The sequence below is a fragment of the Pelophylax lessonae genome (genome assembly GCF_965119305.1).
Source record: "Pelophylax lessonae genome assembly, chromosome: 4".
NCBI classification, from domain to species: Eukaryota; Metazoa; Chordata; class Amphibia; order Anura; family Ranidae; genus Pelophylax; species Pelophylax lessonae.
In genome coordinates, this window is record NC_138771.1 from 677,066,547 (window position 1) to 677,087,713 (window position 21,167).

At 48.8% G+C, this 21,167-nt stretch overlaps 1 protein-coding gene across 1 annotated transcript; it reads right to left on the minus strand.

The window, feature by feature from the left end:
• Positions 1-1,337: 1,337 nt before the first annotated feature.
• LOC309553116 (uncharacterized protein) lies at positions 1,338-20,923 on the minus strand (the record flags this gene model as incomplete). The annotated part of the gene is made up of 7 exons (XM_082254011.1): positions 1,338-1,833; positions 6,084-6,143; positions 8,119-8,197; positions 14,867-15,095; positions 15,407-15,917; positions 16,182-16,403; positions 20,518-20,923. The coding sequence occupies 7 exons, from the start codon at positions 20,921-20,923 to the stop codon at positions 1,469-1,471; spliced, it is 1,872 nt and encodes a 623-aa protein (XP_082110137.1). The 3' UTR covers positions 1,338-1,468.
• Between the last annotated feature and the right edge of the window lie 244 nt (positions 20,924-21,167).

Sequence of the window (21,167 nt, forward strand, 5' to 3'; positions counted from 1 at the left end):
GGTTAGAGTTAGGGTTAGAGATAGGGTTAAAGTTAGGGTTAGAGATAGGATGAGGGTTAGGGTTAGAGATAGAGTTAGGGTTAGAGATATGGTGAGGGTTAGAGTTAGGGTTAGGGATAGGGTTAAAGTTAGGGTTAGAGATATGGTGAGGGTTAGGGTTAGAGTTGGAGTTAGGGTTATGTCCATCGATCTCTCTGGGGACGGGAGACGGAGCGTAATACACAGCAGACAAGGATTAGTCTCATCATTTAATATTTGTAAGGTGGACAGAGCACAGAAATACAATATAGAACGATGAAGATCACACAGATAAGGACATACAGATATACAGATTATGGAGATCGGCTCTAAAATCAAACGAGAAAAAAGTGAAATAAAATATTATACTGCCGGGGGTGGGGAGCAGACCAAGGAACATTCAGCAGCTGGCCTGGTCCAGAACTGGCTCCATACCAACCACCCTATCCATAGCTCATACTCTTCAATTCATTCAGAGATATTGATGTGGGTGGGACTCCAACCCTCGGCCAATCAACCCTGGGAGAGCACCTTTCACTGTGTGCAGGAACACAATCTCTAGGTGCAGTGACATGGTTTCTAGGTTCCAGGACAGAGTCTCTAGGTACAGGAACAGAGTCTCTAGGTGCTGGGACATGGTCTCTAGGTGCAGGGACATGGTCTCTAGGTGCAGGGACAGAGTCGCTAGGTGCAGGAACATGTTCTCTAGATGCAGGCACAGAGTCTCTAGGTGCAGGAGCAAAGTCTCTAGGTGCAGGGACATGGTCTCTAGGTGCAGGGACATGGTCTCTAGGTGCAAGGACAGAGTCTCTAGGTGCAGGAACATGGTCTCTAGATGCAGGGACATGGTATCTAGGTGCAAGGACAGAGTCTCTAGGTGCAGGCACAGAGTCTCTAGTTGGAGGGACATGGTCTCTACGTGCAGGCACAGAGTCTTTAGGTGCAGGAGCAGAGTCTCTAGGTGCAGGAGTAGAGTCTCTAGGTGCAGGAACATGGTCTCTAGGTGCAGGGACATGGTCTCTACGTGCAGGCACAGAGTCTTTAGGTGCAGGAGCAGAGTCTCTAGGTGCAGGAGTAGAGTCTCTAGGTGCAGGAACATGGTCTCTACGTGCAGGCACAGAGTCTTTAGGTGCAGGAGCAGAGTCTTTAGGTGCAGGAGTAGAGTCTCTAGGTGCAGGAGCAGAGTCTCTAGGTGCAGGGACATGGTCTCTAGATGCAGGCACAGAGTCTTTAGGTGAAGGAGTAGAGTCTATAGGTGCAGGAATATGGTCTCTAGATGCAGGAACAGAGTCTCTTGCAGGGACAGAAGTCTTCAGGATACATTGATAAGTCCATCAGAACATGGAATCTGAGAAAGTACCGGTCTGTGGTGTCCCAAGGTTTAGGAAACTACACGGATCAGAGCTCTGTAGATGAGAGGTGTGCGGGAGCACCGCATGCAGGAGCAGAGTCAGGAACCATCATAGCAGATGAATGGCAGCTCTTGTCCACAGCACTCGGAGCCCCAGGTGAAATTCTGGGACGGGGCACCGAATATCATTCCGCAGGCATTGGTGAAAGGGGTGTCAGGCTGTCCGGGCCCCCAGCAGCTGAATCCCCCCCATAGCTGTCTCCCGCTCCAGTACCAGTTACTTTTGAAGCGGTTGAACCTCAATCCGATCCAGAAACCTGCGCTGGGGGTGTAGGGGGACAGGAGGGCGGCCATGCTGTTCTGGTCCTGCGGAGACAATATTGCAGCCATGTCGGTGAAATTACTTCGGCAGTATAAACGTGCGTTCAACCACGACATGGGGGTCAGTACCAAGTGCAGCATACCTGGGGGGGAGAGAAAATCACATGAGAGGGGGTAAGACATGGAGGTCAGTACCAAGTGCAGCATACCTAGGGGGGGAGAGAAAATCACATGAGAGGGGGTTAGACATGGAGGTCAGTACCCAGTGCAGCATACCTAGGGGGAGAGAAAATCACATGAGAGGGGGTAAGACATGGGGGTCAGTACCAAGTGCAGCATACCTAGGGGGGGGGGGGGAAGAGAAAATCACATGAGAGGGGGTAAGACATGGGGGTCAGTACCAAGTGCAGCATACCTAGGGGGAGAGAAAATCACATGAGAGGGGGTAAGACATGGGGGTCAGTACCAAGTGCAGCATACCTGGGGGGGGGCAGAAAATCACATGAGAGGGGGTAAGACATGGGGGTCAGTACCAAGTGCAGCATACCTGGGGGGGAGAGAAAATCACATGAGAGGGGGTAAGACATGGGGGTCAGTACCAAGTGCAGCATACCTGGGGGGGAGAGAAAATCACATGAGAGGGGGTAAGACATGGGGGTCAGTACCAAGTGCAGCATACCTGGGGGGGAGAGAAAATCACATGAGAGGGGGTAAGACATGGGGGTCAGTACCAAGTGCAGCATACCTGGGGGGGGGGGGAGAAAATCACATGAGAGGGGGTAAGACATGGGGGTCAGCACCAAGTACAACATACCTGGGGGGAGAGAAAATCACAGGAGAGGGGGTAAGACATGGGGGTCAGTACCAAGTGCAGCATACCTGGGGGGAGAGAAAATCACAGGAGAGGGGGTAAGACATGGGGGTCAGTACCAAGTGCAGCATACCTGGGGGGGGGGGAGAAAATCACATGAGAGGGGGTAAGACATGGGGGTCAGCACCAAGTACAACATACCTGGGGGGAGAGAAAATCACAGGAGAGGGGGTAAGACATGGGGGTCAGTACCAAGTGCAGCATACCTGGGGGGAGAGAAAATCACATGAGAGGGGGTAAGACATGGGGTTCAGTACCAAGTGCTGCATACCTGGGGGGGAGAGAAAATCACATGAGAGGGGTAAGACATGGGGGTCAGTACCAAGTGCAGCATACCTGGGGGGAGAGAAAATCACATGAGAGGGGGTAAGACATGGGGGTCAGTACCAAGTGCAGAATATATAAAAGTATGACATAATGGGGGGGGGGTAACTTGATAGATAATTGCTCTAGCATGCCTTCACTATAGAAGTGTAAGCCCACCTAACCAAACACATATATTCAGGAAATGTCCCACAAAGAGCGCAGGAAAAAGTGGTTTTATGGTCGGTTTTGCTACTCTTGATTGGGGGTAGAAAACAGCTGGGAATGAAATGTAAGTGTAGCACGACTCCCTGGGGAGCTGCTGGAAGCGGATCCCCCTGGGTTACCCATAGCAACAACTTATCAATTCTTAGCGCTTTAGGTGTTTGGCTCAGTCAGGAAACAGTCCGGGGGATTTGTTTTTTGTTGGTTTTATTGTAGAACTTGGGATGGCTGAAGGGATAAGTGGGATATAACAACTGGATGAACTATGCACAATGTCAGGACTTCTAGCTATATTAAGTGCGGCAAGGCCACTGCTTCACCTTGCCACTGTAGTGAAGTACTGAAGTGAACTGTATAGTGGATTACTCTTCGGGGCCCCGCTTGGTACCCCCTTTTACCCTTACTCTTCAGGGTTCTACCCGGCACCCCCTTTACTTACTGTGCGTGCTGACCTTCTGTCCTCTGACCTACTGGAGTGGTCCCCCTTCCTGGGCAGACCCCCTGGCACTCACGGACACTGTTTTTCCCAGTTGACTTCTGCCTGCAGCTCCACCATCAGCTTTCCAGGACTCTCAAGGTTCAGCTCCACATTTGGCTCACCAGGCCCGTGACCACTTTCCTCAGGCTGCAGCCGTCACCCTCCTCCGGGGACTCTGCTTCCCGCCAAAGACGCCCCGTCACAACCTTGGCTGTTATGGTGAATCCAAGGATGCACTGCAGTGGGGCCCTCCCACTGGGACTGCCACAAAAGCCTGTTTGCCTATGGCCAGGTTTCCTCCACTGCCCAACAGGCTTCCCTATTGGATACAGTGGGGACACTCCCTAAGACCATGTGACTCACACATGGACACATGTAACAGGCATGACTAACAGATCAGGGGTCCCCTGATAAGCAGATGGAGCACAACAATGCTTTTATCCCAGCACCTACCTAGGAGGGTGCTACAAAACATATGAAATCAATTGTTGCCAAGTGTTCATAGGAAGGCCAAATAGATCAGGCAAGGCACCGCTCAAGGAATCCGATACAGTCTATAAGCTAATAAACTCCAACGATAGTTCAAATATCTCCCTAATGTCAGTCCCTTGGAACAATGTATCACCATTGGGGGTGCTGCTGTGTCTGCATTTTGTACTGAAATGCAACTCTGTTGCTAGTTTTGAATTGCGGACAGGCAGAGCGGGTGAAAACAAATGGTAACCTAAGAATTTCCTGCTGTGAAGTGTGCAAGAGTCTTCTGAGACATTTCTAAATAGGAGTCGGTAGTCCGGTTACTCGCACGGCGTTCCTTTTGTCCGTTATTGAAGCTGCTCGTCCCTCTCCCTCTTCCTAACGAAGGTGAAGAATTCCTTAGTGCAGGGTTAGGTGACGGGATTCCTTGAGGGTATGCCTAAGTCAATTCCTTGCTTGGAAATAAACTCCGGAACCTCGCTCACGATTCGCCGTCCATGGGGAGTTCTTTGACAAAAGACACCAGCCGTTGATGACGTCAACGCGTTTCACTGTGGAGTTGCGTAACGTCGTCTATAATCGCTATAATTCTTCTCTTCCCCGCCCTCAACGCATTCCTGTGGGCAATCATGAGAAGTATGAGGTTAGCAGCATCTTGGATTCTCGTCTATTCCAAGGTCAGGTTCAATTCCTGGTGCACTGGAAGGTTTATGGTCCTGAGGAGCGCTCCTTGGTTCCCTCCACTGATGTTCATCCTCCCGCCCTTCTCCGTGCTTTTCATGCTCACCGTTTTTTGCTCCGCGGAGGAGGGGTCATTGAGGGGAGGGTACTATTAAGGTCTTACCTTGCCCTCCTGTTACAGGCAGCCATCTTGGACATGTGCAGACTTCTGCCTCTTATAAACTCTGATTGCATCATCACTTCCTGCTGCCTGGGCGTCACACATTGATGATGTCACACACCTGACTATATCTATCACCTGCAGGGTTGCAATCGTTGCCCTTGTGTTTGTGCTCCAAGGTGCAACTCTGCTAGCAGTCTTTTGTTCTCTGTGTTCCTCCGTGCATGACCTGGCTTGGCTGACGACTCTCCTGGCTCTCGACCTGGCATCGGCTGATGACTCTCCTGACTATCGACCTGGCATCGGCTGATGACTCTCCTGGCTCTCGAACTGGCATCGGCTGATGACTCTCCTGGCTCTCAACCTGGCATCGGCTGATGACTCTCCTGACTATCGACCTGGCATCGGCTGATGACTCTCCTGGCTCTCGAACTGGCATCGGCTGATGACTCTCCTGGCTCTCAACCTGGCATCGGCTGATGACTCTCCTGACTCTCGACCTGGCATCGGCTGATGACTCTCCTGGCTCTCAACCTGGCATCAGCTGATGACTCTCCTGACTCTCGACCTGGCATCGGCTGATGACTCTCCTGGCTCCCGACCTGGCATCGGCTGATGACTCTCCTGACTCTCGTCCTGGCATCGGCTGATGACTCTCCTGGCTCCCGACCTGGCATCGGCTGACGACTCTCCTGGCTCTCGACTCGGCATTGGCTGATGACTCTCCTGGCTCTCGACCTGGCATCGGCTGACGACTCTCCTGACTCTCGACCTGGCATCGGCTGATGGCTCTCCTGGCTCCCGACCTGGCATCGGCTGACGACTCTCCTGACTCTCGACCTGGCATCGGCTGATGACTCTCCTGGCTCTCGACCTGGCATCGGATGACGACTCTCCTGACTCTCGACCTGGCATCGGCTGATGACTCTCCTGGCTCCCGACCTGGCATCGGCTGATGACTCTCCTGGCTCTTGACTCGGCATCGGCTGACGACCCGGCCTTAGCAGATGACCCGGCTTCGGCAGATTACCCACTTCTGGATTTGACCCCGGCTTGGAGTACTACCAGCTCCGGGACTTGACCCTGGCTTGCTCCTGCTCTCATTTGTTGCTGTGCGATTATTATTATTGTTGTTCCTCCAATAAATTGCTTCATTTTACCTGCATTCTCGTGTGGTCTGGTTTACTGGCACCCTGATAACCTGAGACCGCTCCATTATGGCCTGTCCACACCTGTGATGCTGTGCTGGAGCTGGAAGAACCTGTCAGAAAATGAACTGTATAAGAAAATGGGGCGACTGACAGAGCAATGGTCTCCAGGAACCAAGAAACAACGTCTCACAGCATCGCTAGCCCATTCTCTACACATACAGGACACCATGTCCTACAGGCAACTCACCTTCACCACCATAGACATACTGTATGTACCTTTGCTTTCCAGTGCAGAAATCAACTAGTTCACTCTAGGCCCAGATATCCTCAATTCTCTAATGACAGACATGGGAATTTTACAGCCCCCGGGCCTCATCTGTCCAACTGGCTGTACCCGTCTGGCCGAAGGAGGTCAATGGAATATTAGAAATCAAATGTAGGTAGGTGTATGCCCTACATGCACTACAACCACGTTGCTTTTATTTTCAATACGGTCGCTATTGTTTTTCTATTTTACGTGCCTAGGCACCTTCACCGTAATGTGCTAGAGAACGGGTGTCTACAAGAGATTGCAGCTGCCTAACTTGCACCCACCAGGTTGTGTGACACTACTGTCACAGTTATGGTGACAGTGGCCACCGTTAAGTACCTGACATGGGAATTGAACCTGTGTACTTTGACATTCTGTCCTGTTATCCTGCCTCTGAGCCACACTTCAGCTCATATGGATCCAGTCTTCTTAATCTGGTATTGCCTGCAGCCCTAGGGGGCTGGACCTCACCTGAGTTTACTCCTGTCTCTCATTGTCCACCTGAAGCTAATTGCTCAATTAAGCAAGCTATAAAACACTGCCTGTCGCTTAAAGCAGTGTCAGTTCATTGCTGATCTTTGTTCCTGTTTGACAAACTTTGTTCCTGTTTCCTGAGCGTGTGTTCCAGACTGACTTCGGCTTCCATCCTTACCTTCGCTCCTTGTTGTTCCTGCGATCCTTATCCGGACTCGTGTCATCCAGTGACTACAGTTATTCCTCGACTTCCCTTCCCATTGTATTCCTGCCTGTCCTGCTTATTGGAGCACCTTCTCTGCCAAGCCCCCGTGCACAGATTCACAGCCCAGGTGGCTTTCTTACCTGGTCACCTTGGACTGTGGATATCTGCAAGGGTGAGCGTACATCTCTGCGTTACAGACTCCAGCAAAGGTAAGCTCCGTGACAACTACTCTATAGCTCTGGAGGGAGGAGTATGGGTTCCCTGTACCAGGGCGGCCAGTCAACAATGGAAGTAACATATAGAAACCCTCATGGGGTTCCCATAGACAGGCTGCTCTGCAGCTCCATGTATGTTTGCCAAGAAGGAGCTAGCTCACTATATTACATATGGTTGGTTCCCAATATGGATTTGTATTTTATATATCATGATTAGTTCTATGCACCCATACACCTGGGAAGTTTCCCTAAGGTGAATTAGGTTCAACCTAATATTTCAGTCCTCCATATATTCCCGGTTTCTCATGTGGCCCCATGGGAAAATTAATTGCCCAACCTGGTCCTATGAGAAGAAGCAGATTATGAGACAAAAGAGGTGACTTGAGACATTATAAAACGACTTCCACTGATAAGGAGATTGAATCTCTGTGAGACTCAAACCTTTGGCTCCAGTTTGATGCCAATGGAATCTCCCAGATGGAAGGTCCTTCAGCTTCTGAGTCACCCCCACAGGGGAATAAAAGGTGAAAAGCCCTTCAAACCTGGCACAATGTTCTGATTACCGTAGAAGTGACATATCCACCACATCAGACTTCAGAATTAATGCAGTGTGCTCGATAAGAAAGGTGTGGGTGCCATTCTGTGGTTTGTTGGGTTTTTGGTTGTCACTTCTAAATGACTTTTTACGTTCTCCGATCTACTCCCCAAAGCTAGCTGAATTATATTAATGACATCTCTAGGACAAAGGATGAGATCCCGTACATGTCCCAGTCAGAGGGGTGATGGACAGGGAGGTTGTAGACACACCCTGGCACTGGTTCAGGAAATATGGCAGAAGACCACTAAGAAAGGTGAAGACATTGCTGGGCAGGCTGATATACCTGTGACGGTTCCGGGGCTCCGTGATGATGATGCTGGTGATGTAGATCTGGAGGTGCTGGAGCTGGTGGAAGCTGTAAAAAAGAATGACCATCATGTGGGATACAAACCTCACACATTTTCATTGCCAAGCTCAGATCTTCTTTATTGAACATTAACAAGAACACAGGATAACCTTCTGATTCGTTTTGTCCTTTTAAGGCCTTCATTAGTTAAAGCCCTAGGGGGCTGAAGCACATCAGAGAGTCACCCTGTGTTTCAAGGCGTGTTCAATAAAGACGATTCTGGAGGAGCCACGTGTGTGCTGGAGATTTACAGTTTGATGGGCTGTGCTGCCGTCCTGGAAGAGGACCGTTCTACGCACTGTTTGAGGGCGGAGGAGACCCAAGCAGAAGGTGGTTGTGACGGTTCACAGCGTCACTGAGAGTGAAAAAACTATGTGACAGATAAATTGATGGTTTGGACTGCTTCAGTTGGTCAGACTTGTAACAGATGCATGTCATCAGCCCAAACACCTGTCTTCCACGGATTGTATATTATGCTGATTTGCTCACCTATTGTTTACTGTGGGTTTTCAGTATTTACACTATAATAATGTATATTATATCTTGTTTTTTGGTGCCGGCAGTCTGGGCTTCCAGGCTGGCTTAAGTGTAATGAGTTAATTAGCATGTTAATTAGGATTAGCCGTGAGTCAGCTGTACCTCGTTAGCTATTCATTGTGTGATGTTTTGTGTAAATATTCATGAAGTGATCGACCTACTTCTAAAGTGTATAAAAGTCTGTTTCTTTTTTAATAAAGGAGTTTGTTGTTTCCAGTATACAAACTGTTAGGCTAGTTTTGTATGACAGCGGCTGGGATTTGATATCTATGTTCATGACTGCGAGGAAGCCGTATACTGACGGAAGACCACAAGTACAGTGTGGGTCTGAGGTTCCGTTACATTGGTGGCAAGCGGTGGGATGCTTCCTGCAGTCTGGAACATCCAAATCTCCACCGGGGTCCAAGGTCTGGGGAGCAGAAGAGGAGAGGTACAGATATCAGCCGCCATGGAAGAGGAATTTGGAAGGAGGTTGTGAGAGATGCGGATACAGCATAGGGGACCAGTTTCAGAGAAGGTCCTGCTGAGATGGCATGATTCAATTCGCTTGGAACTCTGGAAAGAAGCGCTAGCCTGTGAGCAGCGACACCAGGGAAAAATCCTCCCCTCCTTCCAGGAAAGGTACTAGTCGCAGTACGAAGTGCGAATGGTGTTTGTGGGGAGACGACCGCATAAGGAATGGAAAGCTGAGTAAAGAAGGCTGGTCCAGGTGGAGATACGGTTGGATGAGAGCTACAGAGCCCTCCGCTGCTATGTAACCCAAGTGTGCCCATGGACAGCAGATGACAGTCAAACGGAAGGCTTTTGCTACGGCGGCCTGGGGCTGTTATTAGAGAGGCTGTCTGAGGACCCCGACTTTGGGAGCGATTTGGAGTGGCGCTTGGAGGAAATCTTGGAATACAGAGAACAGAGGCTGAATGTCTTGGAAGTGCACTGGGCACTGGAAGAGTTGGAATTTCTAGCCAATCAGGAATGGGAGCTGGAGATCGCCTATAGATGGCTGCTAGGCTGAGCGCCGGGCCTGGGCTCCCCTTGCCTGGGAATATCCAGAAGTACCAGCTGACAGTCCAGAAATCCTAACTGAAGAATCAACAATGTGGCACAGTAATAGTGTGCTTTGCTCACCTCCACCCACGGTTTTGGATGCGGAGGTCTTATGGCGGATGCAGCAAGTGCTGACTCACCTTGACAAACCTGTTTCTGTACAGGACGAGCTTGGATGGAGGAATGCATCTGTTCAGCCGCTGGATAAAAGTATGGGAGAAGAGGAAGCCATCTTCATTACCAAACCATGGATTACAAATTTAATGGACTTTCCATCAGAGGATGATATGGATTATAAATCACCTACAAAAGTGTTGGCACTGGGCCCAAATGCCACCAGTCCATGTCCTGGATTTTCAGCAATTCCAGACACTGTAGATTTATTAGACTTTTCTGCTGAGGAGGAACCTCCCAGTGAGCCTACAGCAGATGAGCAACCATCCAGGCATAGAGCTGCTGACCTCTGGATGCAACAATTGGTGACCCAGGAAGGTGTGTGCCAGGCCACTGGCATTGCAGTTTACTTGTCGGCAGAACCACTGGCATCAGGGCCTTATATCACTGAGCTCTGTCCAACACCAAGAACAGCATCTGTGGAGTTACAAGAAACTTCTACAGCAGAAGCGCTGACAAATGGACAGAGGGTCCAAGACCTTTGCCCTACACCTGTGGTAGTTCTGGAGGCCCAGGGTGAAAAGGTGGCGGTCCCTTCCCAGCAGCAGAGTGTGTCCCAGAATGATGACACCAACCCAGCAGAAGGGCTGGCAACAGAGCAGAGTGCTGCTGGCCTCTGCCCTCAACTTACAAAGGATGGATTTCCTGAGCAGGTGGATGAGACTACAATCTCCACCTGTATACCCCAGGGATGCTGGGCAGTCGGCCCAGATCCCCAACAGCATGAGGGAGTGAGTCCAGCCACCCTGTCCTCTCTCCAGCAGCTGAAAGGACTCCAGGAAGAAGGGCCAGTCCACGCTTCTTCCCTACAGCGGGTATGTTCTACGAGAGAGGCAGAGGTTGGCTGGGTGAGTAATGCTCCCTTTGGGACAATTTGCTTGGGATACTGTGTGGCTATAGACATTGGGGGGCTGGAACTACAGACAACCTTCAAAGTCAACCTGTTTGGGGTCCCCTCCTGTGTTAGTCTCCTTCCAGAAGCAGAGAGATGTGACGGTAGTCACTTTGGTTGGGGGGCCCGTGGAACACAGCTTACCTTAGAGAGATTGGAAAATACCTCTCTCAACCCCCTAGGCACTTCTTATGTGTAAGTCACCCTGTGTCTTTTGGGGACACAGGGTGACAAAAAAGCCCAGTCTGGCCTGCCCAAACCAGACTTCCACACACTGATTGGCTACGAGAGCTCCATGCGCCCTGCCGGGACAAACTTACAAACTATGTGGAACTTTGTCAAGGAAGCTGCCATGATGGATTCACTCTTTGGGACTTGTTACCCGATTAACTCAGGCATAGACCGATTGGAGGTCTGGTACCTGGATTAGTCTATCTTTGGGGGGAAGATATGTGATGGTTCGCAGTGTCACTGACAGTGAAAAAACTATGTGACAGATAAATTGATGGTTTGGATTGCTTCAGTTGGTCAGACCTGTAACAGATGCATGTCATCAGCTCAAACACCTGTCTTCCACGCATTGTAAATCATGCTGATTTGCTCACCTATTGTTTACGGCGGGTTCTCAGTATTAACATTATGATATGTGTATTTGTATCTTGTTTTAGCTCTTGGTGCCAGCAGTCTGTTCTTCCAGGCTGGCTTAAGTGTAATGAGTTAATTGGCATGTTAATTGGGATTAGCCATGAGTCAGCTGTACCTCGTTAGCTATTCATTGTGTGATGTTTTGTGTAAATATTCATGTAGTGACCGACCTACTTCTAAAGTGTATAAAAGTCTGTTTGTTTTAATAAAGGAATTAGTTGTTTCCAGTATACAAGCTAAGTGTCAGGCTAGTTTTGTATGACTGCGGGTAGGATTTGATATCTATGTTCATGACTGCGAGGAAGCCTTATACTGACGGAAGACGACAAGTACAGTGTGGGTCTGAGGTTCCGTTACAGTGGTCTGTGTACCTTTTATTGCTGTGGATTGTGTTTGCAAGCTTTGGTGTCACGGTCAGGGGGCAGGCTAGGAGACCAGTAGCTATAGCAGTAGAGAGGCTCCCACCAACCAGCAGGATAGGTATACGAGCAGGTCACCCTGATGAGGCAAGCTCCGAGCTGCGAACTGTAAGCACTGACTGGTGTTCTCCAGAGCACCTGATGGTGGGGATGGGTTTGCTGCATGTTAGTACCAGATTGCAGTTCTCAGGATCACCCCACCAGGAGGGGAGCAAGCCAGGGTCCAGAAGCAGATATAGCAGGTAGGCTTTAAGCAGAACTGTAGTCGGCAAACAGGCCAAAGGTTGGTAACGAGTGGTTGCAGGTTGGGATCAAAGGGGAACTGTAGTTAAGGAGCAAGCCAAAGGTTGGTAATGAGTAGTAGTGAGGATATGAACGTCAGCAGGAGTGACAAGAGGAAGATATTGGCTGGAGAAAGCTCAATTATCTGCCAAAAAGGAAGTGCAAAGGCATGGCTAAAATAGGAAGTTCATGAGAGGTGCAAAGGGTTCAAGAGAAAGAAGACACAAGGCAAGAATGGTCAAGGAATTGTCCAAGAAGCTGTCCAGCATCTGAGGTGGCTCAGCAAGAAGAGACATCACCAGACACAGCAGACATCACCAGACACAGCAGATACATCAGACACAGCAGACATCACCAGACACAGTAGACACACCAGACACAGCAGACACAGCAGACATCACCAGACACAGCAGACATCACCAGACACAGCAGACATCACCAGACACAGCAGACACAGCAGACATCACCAGACACAGCAGACATCACCAGACACAGCAGACACAGCAGACATCACCAGACACAGCAGACACAGCAGATACATCACCAGACACAGCAGACACAGCAGACACAGCAGACATCACCAGACACAGCAGACACAGCAGACATCACCAGACACAGCAGACACAGCAGACACAGCAGACACAGCAGACATCACCAGACACAGCAGACACAGCAGACACAGCAGACATCACCAGACACAGCAGACACAGCAGACACAGCAGACATCACCAGACACAGCAGACACAGCAGACATCACCAGACACAGCAGACACAGCAGACATCACCAGACACAGCAGACACAGCAGACATCACCAGACACAGCAGACACAGCAGACATCACCAGACACAGCAGACACAGCTGACAACACCAGACACAGCAGACATCACCAGACACAGCAGACAACATCAGACACAGCAGACACAGCAGACATCACCAGACACAGCAGACACAGCAGACATCACCAGACACAGCAGACACAGCAGACACAGCAGACATCACCAGACACAGCAGACACAGCAGACATCACCAGACACAGCAGACACAGCAGACACAGCAGACAACACCAGACACAGCAGACATCACCAGACACAGCAGACACAGCAGACATCACCAGACACAGCAGACATCACCAGACACAGCAGACATCACCAGACACAGCAGACACAGCAGACACAGCAGACACAGCAGACATCACCAGACACAGCAGACATCACCAGACACAGCAGACACAGCAGACATCACCAGACACAGCAGACACAGCAGACATCACCAGACACAGCAGACACAGCAGACACAGCAGACATCACCAGACACAGCAGACACACCAGACACAGCAGACACAGCAGACATCACCAGACACAGCAGACACATTTGGACTTCGGAGATAATCAGCACAGACATGCAAGCAAAGCAAAACCACCCAAGAAATGTAATATAATTGTGAGACCGACCATGAAAGTGAAGCCGGGAGGAGCTCAGCAAGTGTGGCCAGAGGGGTTCTGTCAAAAGATCCAGAGTTCACAAGCAACCTTTCTCCAGCCCAGACATGTGTACTGTAGCAACCAGGGAGGAATCTATCCAGTTCACTCTAACCCTGGATACCAGGGGTGCACAGTGCCCTGAGAAAGTATTCATACCCCTTGAAATTTTCCACATTTTCTCAAGTTACAACCAAAACCGTAAATGTATTTTATTGGGATTTTATGTGATAGACCGACACAAAGTGGCCATAATTGTGAAGTGGAAGGAAAATGATAAATGATACAAATAAATCTGTGAAAAGTGTGGCTGCATTTGTATTCACCCCCCTTTACTCTGATACCCCTAACTAAAATCTAGAGGATCTGCAGAAGTCCTCAAACACAAAGTAATGACCGCACTCTGATGTAAGTAAACATGTGAAGTTTATTCACCACTGTAAATCCAAACTGGACATCAATACATCATGGACAAGGACAAAGGTTGACGCGTTTCACAAGTTTACACTCGCTTACTCATAACCACTTCAGAAGTCACCTAATTAGTAAATAGAGTACACCTGTGTGTAATTGAATCTCAGTATAAATACAGCTGTTCTGTGAAGCCCTCAGAGGTTTGTTAAAGAACTTTAGTTTAGAATAATTCATGGTGATTCAGAGTCAGATGGTTTGTGGTACCCAAATAGGTGGTAAATTTCCAGCATAAAGAAAGCCCCAGACAGAGCTCTGTGGACCAACCCTGAGGGTAGCATTGTCCGGAATGTAACTTCATCAACCTCCCTCTCATCATCATGGGGGCCATTGCCTCCTCCATGTACTGGATAGACCACTCTTGGAAAGGAACGGCAGACAAGCCCTGCCTCTAAATAGTGCGGCCCTACCACTTTGTTTCCTCCTGTGCATTCCTGGGCACCCCCGTCCAGTATGTAACTTCACTAGCCTCATTCTCCTCATCACTGGGGCCCACATGGCAGTAAGTTGCAGCTGCAGAAACATTGCTTCCTCTAGGGATCCTCAAACTACGGCCCTCCAGCAGTTGCAGAGCTACACATCCCACGAGGCATTGTAAAACTCTGACATTCATAGACATGACTATGCATGCTGGGAATTGTAGTTCCTGAACAACTGGAGGGCCATAGTTTGAAGACCTCTGCTCTAGATAGTACAGCCTGACCACCATTTTTACGTGCAGAACCTGCTTTCCTCCTCCTACCTCTCCATGCAGAAGCTCTCCCTCATTTTCCTCCTCTGCATTCCTGGGCACCCACATCCAGTATGCAACTTCATCGTCCTCCATCTTCTCATCACTGTGGCCCACCTGGCAGTAAGCTGCAGGAACATTTCTGCCTGTAGATAGTGCAGCCCGACCACCGCTTTGTCCTGCAGGACCTGCTCTCTTCCTGGTACCTCTGCATGCAGAGCCTCTGCCTTCCCCTTTAGGCCTGCTTGACAAACAATATGACTAAAGGGAATTGCCTACATTTAATGGCTGACATGGCAATAAGGGGGAATGAAGATGCAGTGATTTGGTCCATAAAACACACGCTAGGTGTGAAAACGGAGGTAAACAGCAGTAAGATTCTGCCTGAACCTGTGGGAAACTATCACGTGTCCCCATTTTTGTCCATTCTAAGACACCTGACCTATGTTCAAAGGCCAGGAAATGAATGATTGCTAATTGGTTGCTATAGCAACAAAGAATCACATTAGTTGGGATGTGTTTGCCTCAAACCCATGCGGGATCTAAACCTACCCACAGTGTGTCTGGGAGGAAGTGTGGAGATGCCATATCGCCTTACCTGTGGACACTGAGCTTGTTGAGGTCACTGTAGACTGTGTCTGTACAGAAGCCCCGGGGGGATCCAAAGCATTGGTAACAAGTGAAGATAAAGAGGAAGATGAAGATAAAGAACTTATAGATGTTTTCTGCATGGTGAGGCCTGGCGATTGTATGCTGAAGCCATTGGTTTGTTGGCTGACACCATTGGTTTGTTGGATACCACCATTGGTTTGTTGGTTGACACCACTGTTTTGTTGGTTGACGCCATTGGTTTGTTGGATACCACCATTGGTTTGTTGGATACCACCATTGGTTTGTTGGTTGACACCACTGTTTTGTTGGCTGAAGCCATTGGTTTGTTGGATACCACCATTGGTTTGTTGGTTTATACCAGTGATTTGTTGGATACCACCGTTGGTTTGTTGGTTTATACCAGTGATTTGTTGGATACCACCGTTGGTTTGTTGGTTGACACCATTGGTTTGTTGGATAACACCATTGGTTTGTTGGTTTATACCAGTGATTTGTTGGATACCACCATTGGTTTGTTGGTTGACACCATTGGTTTGTTGGATACCACCATTGGTTTGTTGGTTTATACCAGTGACTTGTTGGATACCACCGTTGGTTTGTTGGCTGACACCATTGGTTTGTTGGATACCACCGTTGGTTTGTTGGTTGACACCAGTGACTTGTTGGATACCACTGTTGGTTTGTTGGTTGACACCATTGGTTTGTTGGATACCACCATTGGTTTGTTGGCTGAAACCATTGGTTTGTTGGTTACCAAAACTGTTTTGCTGGTTCATGCCATTCTTTTGTTGGTTGAAGCCATTGGTTGGTCCAACAGTTGGTTGGTTGTTGTCAATTGTGGAACTTTCATTTATTGGACTGGTAAGAGAGGCAACAGTGGTGGACACCAAGGGCCACTGACAAGTATTGGAAATGTTGGGCGCTATTGTGTTGGTTGCTGCAGAAGCAAAAAAAAAGCACTGTTATTGGTTATTTCACTTTATCAATGTACTGCCAATCCACGACAATTCACCATAAAGGAACGTTCACTCAGAAATCCTCACAATCACACAATCTAGGATTGGAAGCTAAGTTTATTATTGGAATTTGGGAAGAATGCCATGCAGATGAAGAGTACAAATTCCGTGCGGACAATCTTGGCCTAACATCAGATATAGCATCCTACAGATCACTGCAGTCTATGGCTGCAGACAATTGTCCGGTGTTCTGGGCTACATTGGCCAACCAACAACCATTTCCTAAACAATAACATTATATGCCTCTTGGGGACTTTATTGGTGAGATCCCTGTGCTGAATTACCAGATCTGTATACCTGCTGTGCCCATTATGAGGGGTTCCCACCATCCCTGTGATGAGTTCCCGGGTCTAAACACTGTGGCCCTTATAAACTGTACCTTTCCATACACTGTGGCCCCCATAGGCTGTATCTTTCTATACACTGTGGCCCCCATAGGCTGTATCTTTCTATACACTGTAGCCCCCATGGGCTGTATTTTTCTATACACTGTGGCCCCCATGGAGTGTATCTTTCTAAACACTGTGGCCCTTATAAACTGTACCTTTCCATACACTGTGGCCCCCATAGGCTGTATCTTTCTATACACTGTGTCCCCCATGGACTGTATCTTCTCATACACTGCGGCCCCCCCCCCCCCATAGGCTGTATATTTCTATACACTGTGGCCCCCATGGAGTGTATCTTTCTAAACACTGTGGCTCTTAAAAACTGTACCTTTCCATATACTGTGGCCCCCATGGACTTTATCTTTTTATACACTGTGGCCCCCATGGGCTGTATTTTTCTATACACTGTGGCCCTCATGGAGTGTACCTTTCTATACACTGTGGCCACCATGGACTGTATCTTTCTATACACTGTGGCCCTCATGGAGTGTACCTTTCTATACACTGTGGCCCCCATGGGCTTTATCTTTCTAGACACTGTGGCCCCCATGGGCTTTATCTTTCTATACATTGTGGCCACCATGGACTGTATCTTTCTATACATTGTGGCCACCATAGGCTTTATCTTTCTATACACTGTGGCCCCCATGGGCTTTATCTTTCTATACATTGTGGCCACCATGGGCTTTATCTTTCTATACACTGTGGCCCCCATGGGCTTTATCTTTCTATACACTGTGGCCCCCATGGAGTGTATCTTTCTAAACACTGTGGCCCTTAAAAACTGTACCTTTCCATATACTGTGGCCCCCATGGACTTTGTCTTTTTATACACTGTGGCCCCCATGGGCTGTATTTTTCTATACACTGTGGCCCTCATGGAGTGTACCTTTCTATACATTGTGGCCACCATGGACTGTATCTTTCTATACACTGTGGCCCCCATGGACTGTATCTTTCTATACACTGTGGCCCCCATGGGCTTTATCTTTCTATACATTGTGGCCACCATGGACTGTATCTTTCTATACACTGTGGCCCCCATGGACTTTATCTTTCTATACACTGTGGCCCCCATGGACTGTATCTTTCTATACACTGTGGCCCCCATGGGCTGTATCTTTCTATACACTGTGGCCCCCATGGGCTTTATCTTTCCATACACTGTGGCCCCCATGGAGTGTTTTTTTTTCTGTACACTGTGGCCCCCATTGAGTGTATATTTCTGTACACTGTGGCCCTTATGGAGTGTATCTTTTTATACATTGTGGCCCCCGAGGACTGTTTTTTCAATACACTGTGGCCTCTATGGGCTGTATCTTTCTATACACTGTGGCCCCCATGGGCTTTATCTTTCCATACACTGTGGCCCCCATGGAGTGTTTTTTTTCTGTACACTGTGGCCCCTATTGAGTGTATCTTTCAATACACTGTGGTCCCCATGGTTTGTATCTGTTTATACATTGTGGCCCCCGAGGACTGTTTTTTCAATACACTGTGGCCTCTATGGGCTGTATATTTCTTTACACTGTGGCCCCCATGGACTGTATCTTTCTATACACTGTGGCCCCCATGGACTGTATCTTTCTGTACACTGTGCCCCCTCCATGGACTGTATCTTTCTATACACTGTGGCCCCCATGGGCGGTATCTTTCTATACACTGTGGCCCCCATGGGCAGTATCTTTCTATACACTGTGGCCCCCATGGGCGGTATATTTCTTTATACTGTTGAACCCATGGACTGTATCTTTCTATACGCTGTGGCCCCATGGACTGTATCTTTCTATACACTGTGGCCCTATGGACTGTGTCTTTCTATACACTGTAGCCCCCATGGGCTGTATTTTTCTATACACTGTGGCCCCCATGGAGTGTATCTTTCTAAACACTGTGGCCCTTATAAACTGTACCTTTCCATACACTGTGGCCCCCATAGGCTGTATCTTTCTATACACTGTAGCCCCCATGGACTGTATCTTTCTATATACTGTGGCCCCCATGGACTGTATCTTTCTATATACTGTGGCCCCCATGGACTGTATCTTCTCATACACTGCGCCCCCCCCCCCCCCATAGGCTGTATATTTCTATACACTGTGGCCCCCATAGGCTGTATCTTTCTATACACTGTGTCCCCCATGGACTGTATCTTTCTATACACTGTGTCCCCCATGGACTGTATCTTCTCATACACTGCGGCCCCCCCCCCCCCATAGGCTGTATATTTCTATACACTGTGACCCCCATGGAGTGTATCTTTCTAAACACTGTGGCTCTTAAAAACTGTACCTTTCCATATACTGTGGCCCCCATGGACTTTATCTTTTTATACACTGTGGCCCCCATGGGCTGTATTTTTCTATACACTGTGGCCCTCATGGAGTGTACCTTTCTATACATTGTGGCCCCCATGGACTTTATCTTTCTATACACTGTGGCCCCCATGGACTGTATCTTTCTATACACTGTGGCCCCCATGGACTGTATCTTTCTATACACTGTGGCCCCCATGGGCTTTATCTTTCTATACACTGTGGCCCCCATGGACTTTATCTTTCTATACACTGTGGCCCCCATGGACTGTATCTTTCTATACACTGTGGCCCCCATGGGCTTTATCTTTCTATACACTGTGGCCCCCATGGGCTGTATCTTTCTATACACTGTGGCCCCCATGGGCTTTATCTTTCCATACACTGTGGCCCCCATGGAGTGTTTTTTTTTCTGTACACTGTGGCCCCCATTGAGTGTATATTTCTGTACACTGTGGCCCTTATGGAGTGTATCTTTTTATACATTGTGGCCCCCGAGGACTGTTTTTTCAATACACTGTGGCCTCTATGGGCTGTATCTTTCTATACACTGTGGCCCCCATGGGCTTTATCTTTCCATACACTGTGGCCCCCATGGAGTGTTTTTTTTCTGTACACTGTGGCCCCTATTGAGTGTATCTTTCAATACACTGTGGTCCCCATGGTTTGTATCTGTTTATACATTGTGGCCCCCGAGGACTGTTTTTTCAATACACTGTGGCCTCTATGGGCTGTATATTTCTTTACACTGTGGCCCCCATGGACTGTATCTTTCCATACACTGTGGCCCCCATGGAGTGTTTTTTTTCTGTACACTGTGGCCCCTATTGAGTGTATCTTTCAATACACTGTGGTCCCCATGGTTTGTATCTGTTTATACATTGTGGCCCCCGAGGACTGTTTTTTCAATACACTGTGGCCTCTATGGGCTGTATATTTCTTTACACTGTGGCCCCCATGGACTGTATCTTTCTATACACTGTGGCCCCCATGGACTGTATCTTTCTGTACACTGTGCCCCCTCCATGGACTGTATCTTTCTATACACTGTGGCCCCCATGGGCGGTATCTTTCTATACACTGTGGCCCCCATGGGCGGTATATTTCTTTATACTGTTGAACCCATGGACTGTATCTTTCTATACATTGTGGCCCCCCATTAAGTGTATCTTTGTTTACGATGTGGCCCCATGGACTGTATCTTTCTATATATTGTGGCCCCCATTAAGTGTATCTTTCTTTACGCTGTGGCCCCCATGGACTGTATCTTTCTATAATTTGTGGCCCCCATTAAGTGTATCTTTCTGTGTGCTGTGGCCCCATGGACTCACCTTTGTAACAGACGAAGTAGAATTTGGAGTCACATCTCCCATCGTTCCACTTTAACAAGCTGTATCTCGCACAGGAATAGGAGGTCAGGCCGGGCATCCCGGAATTCCATTTGGTATAAGTTCCTAAGTCGTTGCCGTCACTCCAGCGCCACACCCCCGGGGAGCAGAGGTAGAGCCCCACCCACACCTCATTCAAGAGCGCCACCGCCGACACCTGCACCAGCTCCGTATCCGACTCGATGCTGGCCAGGTCTGTGTACTGCGTCCGGCAATAATTCAAGGCCTCCACCCAGGTCAGTGACTGCTTCACCAGGTAATAGGGAGAAGAGAAGCTGAGCCCCTGAGAGGAAGCTGCGGAGAGACACAAAGAGGGGTTGTCACCGGTAAGAGTATAAGGAAGGTACATCGGGACCCCTTCTCATCACTTTATGTCTCCACTAAGAAACCTCACAGGATAAAAGTGTCATTCCTCATTCTCACCTCCACCATGGTCCTAGAAAGTCCATTCCACCAAGCTGGCATTCTACTGATAACCAGGAGCTCCAGATATGGGACCCCCAACCTGGCAGAACATTCATTGTCCGGGGCTCTCCCCACCCCTGCTACATTTCCTATTTATTGTATATCTGGAACATGGCGGGGACTGAGCC